The sequence below is a fragment of the Camponotus floridanus genome, unplaced genomic scaffold, assembly GCF_003227725.1.
Source record: "Camponotus floridanus strain SB8 unplaced genomic scaffold, Cflo_v7.5 scaffold123, whole genome shotgun sequence".
NCBI classification, from domain to species: domain Eukaryota; kingdom Metazoa; phylum Arthropoda; class Insecta; order Hymenoptera; family Formicidae; genus Camponotus; species Camponotus floridanus.
The window spans coordinates 293224-299772 of record NW_020229241.1 but is presented as its reverse complement, the minus strand read 5'-3'; the positions used below and the strand labels follow the sequence as shown (position 1 = coordinate 299772).

Genomic DNA, 6549 nt, shown 5'->3' with positions numbered 1-6549 from the left:
TTTTTCTCGTATTCAATATTTATCATGAAATGTATATAAAGGACTTGTATTAACGTAAGATTTAAAGTATATTTTTTTGCCTTAGCAGTGGTGCGAAAGAGAGGACGCTGCTGACACATAGGTTCTCTATGTGCATGTGTCCTCTTTGACATCAATGTTTATCAGTTTAATTTCAAGCTGGATTCCTTTGGGATTCAGAATAAGAAACAGGTTATTTGAAATTAGGCGGAAAAAAACTTTTATACATCAATAATTAAATTTATTTGACTTCAACCAAATTTATTAAATCCAAAGAAATATTTTTCTCTGTGTATTAAGAATGTCTTCAGAAGATTTTCCTCATAACTTAAGAGGATTTTCTTGGCGCCTATTTTAGTGATATATATTCTAAAGATAAGTGGCATATTCTTAAGTTAAGAATACAATTTTTCGGTGTTTTTTTATATAAACAAATATAATTTTTCCTAAAAATTATATTGAAAAGTAAGAAAAGTGCTGTAATTTTCAGATCTGATAATATTTATTCATATATAATATCATATATGACTATATTTGGCAAAACATAATTAGCTAATGACAAAATCCATGTATGGCCAATTTTATATGGACTTTTTTTCCCGGGATTATAAAAATATATCTTTATATAAGGTGCGTTTTTGTTTCGCTACCACGAACGACCAGAGGCAAACAAGACCGTTTTCGTTTCTAGTTGTGACGTTATCGAAGCAATCACGTTAGCCGTAATAGCTGCTATCGCGTTGCCATGGTCTCGACGATGATAGTGCGGTTATGGTAGGTTGTTTGGCGCGAAGTGCGAAAAGAGAATGCTTGTAAACAAGTTGTCAAAAAGCAAAAATGAATAACGTAGCAATTATTCCTATTTTGAAATAAGTTATTCTATCCTTCAAAAAGGAAAGGACAACCTGCTTGTGAGTTGTAATTGACAAATATTCACAATATGTGATAAATCGTCATCAATCACTTCCATTATACAAAATAACACAGATAACCTCACATTTGGATCCATCATGATCATGACACATGAAGCAACAAACCGCTAGCGCGTTTGCGCATTGCCTGCTCGAAACGTTTTTATTCTCGGTTACTATTTGTGACGTCATGTCTTCAAACACGAACCAACCGCTTGTAGCGAGGTAGCAACAACGAAAACACACCTATAATAATATACAAATATATATATATTTATATCCATTTATACATAAGCATATCTGTTTTTATATGGACAAAATTGATATATAAGTTTGTATAACTAGATATAATCAGTTTTGTCTAATTATATATGAAAAATTTTTTACCGGGCAATAATATAATTAGACTGAATTTTTTGTGCCTAATATTTTTCACGTGAATTTATATATATTATTTTTCCCTTAGCAAACTCGCCGTTACTGTCGATTTTAAAATGAAATCTCAAGCTAAAGCTAAAATGATACAATTATATAATTAAATTTTATGTGATTGCTATTCTCGCTTCAGCTTGAGATGCGTTTTAAGATCGGTAGTAATACCGGATAGTTTGCTAAAGGAAAAATGTACATAAATTCACGCGAAAAATATTAGACATAAAAAATTCAAGCCGATTGGATACTGGCACATTTCTAAAGTAATATTACATATATATTTTACTGCAATATTGCTACGTTAGTAATATTTCTAAAAGCGGACATTTTACAGTTGCTGCAACCTTGCTGTAATCTTGCAGCAACGTTTTATAACGTTTATGCAACGTTACAATATTGCGATAAAACGATGCCACAATGTTTTTGCAATCTTGTTGTATTGTGTGGGATTACTTATATTACTTATATTACAATATTATCGCATAATTACATAGTCATTTTCTTTTAAATATTCTGTGTCATCGGATTCGGATATATTAATGTCTTTTATTTGAGATGACATCGGTACATAATTATTATCCATAAAAATAATTTTCTGCATGCATTCTTCAGCATTTTGTAACTTTGCTTCAAGATTAGACATTTTTACATGAGAATATTGCCCCACATTAATCCTGTTTTATATAAAAAAACATTCTGTTCTTGAATTGTTCTTGAAAATTAATCTTATTTTATGTTTTTTATTTCCTCTTAAGTATCCATAAAAATTTGAAATAAAACTAAAATTTACGATCATACCTATCTTCCTCTACATATGATTTTTGACCCTGCCGTGGTGGTAATGCTGGAGGTTTAATTTGAAAATTGCAGATTGGAATTTTATCTGCTTCTTCATTCTCATTAAAAATGGATGTTATTTGCTTAGAAAAGCATATATTGTCTATTTCTTCATAAATTTCAGAAGCATTTGACATTCTAAGATTATAGGAATCAATTTCTTTGCTGTACATTAGATCAGGTTCCAATTCATATATATTCTCTATGATTTTTGTGCAGTTTGATACCCTTGAACTGTACTTTTCATATATTATTTCAGAAATAATTATTTATTATTAAAAATAATACTTTCATTTTGTATATACATGTTAGTACATACCAATTAGCTGTATTAAGATGAAGTGAGATAGTATTTTGTAACTGTGAAAGAGGATTATTAACTTTATAATGTTGCATTACTGTTTCAAAGTTTTCTTTGTCAAAATGCAAAGATTTTTGTTTTGGACCACGACCCTGTGTCACTAAATCTTGTAATAATTTATTAGCATCAAGACAAAATATATTGAGTTCTCCAGCACCACAACGAAACTCTTTAGTGGTATGTATTACACAAATACGTTTCACATCTTCTGGACGGCCTATTGTCATTAAATGAAATTGACTAAATTCTTTCCATTCGAAAGATTCAATCATATCACCACTATAAACATCTTTAATAAGAATCCCTGTGTTGTTGGCAATCAAATCTCCATATAAACCTTATAAATTAAATAAAAAATTAATTCAATATAAACTTTTTCTAATTGACAAAATATTCTAAATATATAAAAATTGTACTAACCAGTTAAACCTGATGCTTTAGAATGTGCATTGTCAACCATGGACATGCTGTATGATTTCTCCATGCGACAATATCTTCTAGGTTTCAACAGTTGTCTAATATTTGCCATCCAATGCTGCGTCTCAGTTTCTGAATTAGCGGACAACGACAATAAGGGCTTTCTGTCTTTCGCTGATGATATAGCGAATGCATATTGCTTTGTTTTAGAACGAATGCGATATAGAATCGCATTTGACGGTATTACGACACAGTTGCTCTTTTCGCTTTGTTTTGCAGAAGCACTGCCACTGTAGCTGAGCCTGGTGTCAAACTGTACTCGTAAGCCAAGATCAGATCCTAATTTTTCAACGGAACACCATAATCGTTTCCAGACCTTTGGCAATACCAAAGTCCTCTTCCTTACTTTCTGCGCGATAAATCTATTTCCTATTGATTTCATATACAGAAAACCGCAAATTTCTGTGTCGATTGTATCCATTTTCTGCAAAGATATCAAAGAACAAGAAGCTTTCCATTTACACTCAATTGATACTGAGTCACTCAGTTATGTGAGTATTTTATACTCAGATTAGTGATATCATTATTCAATGAAAGGAAATAAACAAATACAGGCAAGTAAGATTCATAAGATTCTTCACTTTTAATGTTAGCCTATCAGACTCACTAAAGCACACGGTCTCTAGCATGTTCAGATTAATGATAAAAATTCAGTTGAATCTCACTTGCCAATATCAAAAGGAACATACATTCAACTAAGTTATGATGTCACAAATGAGATTTATTTGAGTTTTGATGTAAATGGAAAGCGATTACTCTTTACGAAGAAAACGCGCAAACTCTCAGAACTTTTGAAAAATGTAAAAAAAAATATTACGCCATATTAGGCCTTCTTTTTAAGGCCATGGCACACAAAAAAACGTAAGCATTGAAACGTAGTCAGTAAAGCCCTTTACACAATGCTAGGCAACAGGCAATAGAAATAAGGAATAGAAACTATTCACCAATAAATACGCGGAACAGAAAATATTCGCCAATAGGAGAAGAGAATAGATACTATTTCTATTCTTATTGCTTGTTTTCTAGCATTGTGCAAGGGCTTTACACTGAACTATAGTTGGAATATGCGCAAGCAGCACTGTCGCGTCGTTGAGAAAGATAGCTGCTGTACAGTCCCATCAAAAAATTGATTAATAATTTAACTCTGATGCTCCTTAAAAGATTTCTAAGTTTTTTGTTACAAATTTTTATACAAGTATTTATACACACACACACAGTTACAATTTTTTAAAATCAACTATATGTATAAATATAAAAATAGTCAGAAAACTAACTGATTTATTAATTTCTTAACTAGACTATATCAAGAGGAATCAAGAGGAACTAAACATGCGCAGAAAGTACATTAGAAAGAGAGAGCAATAGGTTTCATATCCTCTCTCTCGGTTCTCTTCCAAACCAGTGTTAACAATGGGTGTGCTCATTCCAGTATAAAGATGCATTTTCACATACCGCTGGAACAAATAGTTAAAGCGATTTGTTGCTCGTAATCCAGCAGCTACAATTTTGTAGTTTAAATCGGTTCAATTACAAAGCATTATCGCTTAAACGATGTCAAACGCTGAGACATTGCTGACAATGCTATATCGTGCTGTATTAATTATACTAAAATAAAAATGTAATAAATTTTCCAGTTGCGTTGATGACATACGAAAATAATTCAGAAATCTTGCACTTTCTAATCTCACATTCGGTAAAATAGCTTTGTAAAATCCATATTGATCATGATTTTGAAAAAGTGGTGCAACCCAAAATTTTTTTTTTTAATAATGTCTTTTTTGTTTTTAATATGTCGATAATAATATAATAAAAACGATATCATTTTCAAATTATATTTAACGTTTTCGTCGAATTATTTTATTACAATTTGATATCCAATTATAATATATTTTCTTCTTTTGGAAGCTGCCATTAAGGCTTTCGCATATGAATTGCCATAACCATAAACGTAAAACGTAAACGTAAGCTGAAGAACCAATCAGAATATTGCTTTAGCTTTATGTATCAAAAGGTTTGTTCGCGTCACATTTCCAATGTATTCCAGAGAGCACTTGGATCACAGATAAGATGGCGGTTAGAGCAGATGAATTCATATACACCAACATTTGGTGACACGAACGGACTTGAGGCAGTTCCCTTTCTTTTTTTGCTTTCAACCAATCGCGCATTACAGTATTATGACAACATGAATCTTGATGCTTTTGCAGCCATTCAACTCATATTCTATATATTACGCATGCGCGCACATTTGCCCCAACTGCACCACCTTCAAAGGTGAGGCACATGGAGCATGCTCCTAATTGCTCCTTAAGGTGCGGCCTCATTGACGCTAAAAAGTAGCGTCAACCATTGGTTGAACAAAGAGGTAAGTATACTTACTTCTTTGTTCAACCAATGGCTGACGCTACTTTTTAGCGTCAATGAAATTGCACCTTAATGTATGTTCTATCGTGACGCGAACACCTAGTCGCCATATTAGTTCCGGTGACGCGAACGTATTGGAGCGTATTGGAGTGAGTAGGAATATGTTGTGGCATGTGACGCGAACAAACCTCTAGAAGACGATAGAAATGATGATAAAGTTGACCGTAAGCAGAAGTACTAGGATTTAACTAGTTGAAATCCTAGTTACTTCTGCTTACGGTCAACTTTATCATCATTTCTATCATGGACGTAAAAAATACAGGACAGAGCATAAAGTACTCTTTTAGACGAGGGGTGTAAAGCCTGAGGGATAAGGGATTTATTGTCGCGGCCATCTTAGATGCCTCAGATTTAGCGTATATTTTCACGTCGCACGGACGTAAATCGAATAAAATATTAGAGATTCCGTGAAATTATCTATCATCTGAAATCGCTGTGTTATTCCGAATCATTTCTGAATATTAAGAAATTCAAAAATATCACACTCCGTGATATTAATATCCGTCGCCATCTTACATGCCTCATATTCCGTTGCAGTAGACATTTCTTTCCACTCACCCTTTGAGCTTCACCCCCGCAGCAATACACTCTATCCAGTATTTCTTACATCCATGATTTCTATCGTCTTCTAGGATACATAAAGCTAAAGCCATTGAAATATATACCATACTGGAATAAGCACGCCTTTGTTCTCGACCGGTCAGATGGAGATAGTTGTTCGGACCCGGATCTCTCTATCTAACCAACAGTCTCGGTCACGTGTTCACAGCTACTATTAGTTCTACAAACATTCGCCTTCATAAAAAGAAAATTTTATGCTTTAAAATGAAATTGTTGGATAATTATAAAATTTATATGTTAAAATTTATTTTTACATTATAAAATTATTTAATAAAAACAATGTATATTGTTTAATAAAAATTGTTAATATATAACATGTATGTATAAATTGTCCTATGTATATATGTGTGCGCAAGGCGAATGTTTTCAGCTAAGAGAGTAGACGAGATAGAAAGAGAAATCCGGTACCGAGTCACTGCCTTGTCTGACCGTTTTGGAGGGGGTAGCCTGTGCGCCTTCCAGTATGGT

At 32.8% G+C, this 6549-nt stretch overlaps 1 protein-coding gene across 4 annotated transcripts; it reads right to left on the bottom strand.

Annotated features, from left to right (window-relative positions):
- Window positions 1-475: 475 nt before the first annotated feature.
- Window positions 476-4097, bottom strand: LOC105253986. 4 transcript variants are annotated; one of them, XM_020028333.2, is made up of 6 exons: window positions 3981-4097; window positions 2980-3460; window positions 2518-2896; window positions 2160-2432; window positions 1852-2035; window positions 476-1175 (listed from the first exon to the last, which is right to left on the bottom strand). In XM_020028333.2, exons 2-6 carry the CDS (start codon window positions 3455-3457, stop codon window positions 975-977), a joined length of 1515 nt encoding a protein of 504 aa, XP_019883892.2. In that variant the 5' UTR covers window positions 3458-3460; window positions 3981-4097; the 3' UTR covers window positions 476-974. The 4 variants fall into 4 exon arrangements, with proteins under 4 accessions (XP_019883892.2, XP_019883890.2, XP_011260705.2 ...); XM_020028331.2 differs by having other exon boundaries at window positions 3854-3984; XM_011262403.3 differs by lacking the exon at window positions 3981-4097 and adding an exon at window positions 3726-3972.
- Between the last annotated feature and the right edge of the window lie 2452 nt (window positions 4098-6549).

What these genes read in the sequence shown, in the direction of transcription:
- LOC105253986 (XM_020028333.2), bottom strand. Translation starts at nt 3,457, where the DNA reads ATGGATACAATCGACACAGAAATTTGCGGTTTTCTGTATATGAAATCA. An exon ending in TAAAGCATCAGGTTTAACTG is followed by an intron (nt 2,897 to 2,979) that starts GTTAGTACAATT and finishes TTAATTTATAAG; the next exon opens with GTTTATATGGAGATTTGATT. An exon ending in ATTTAAAAGAAAATGACTAT is followed by an intron (nt 1,176 to 1,851) that starts GTAATTATGCGA and finishes ATATTATTATAG; the next exon opens with GTGTGTTTTCGTTGTTGCTA.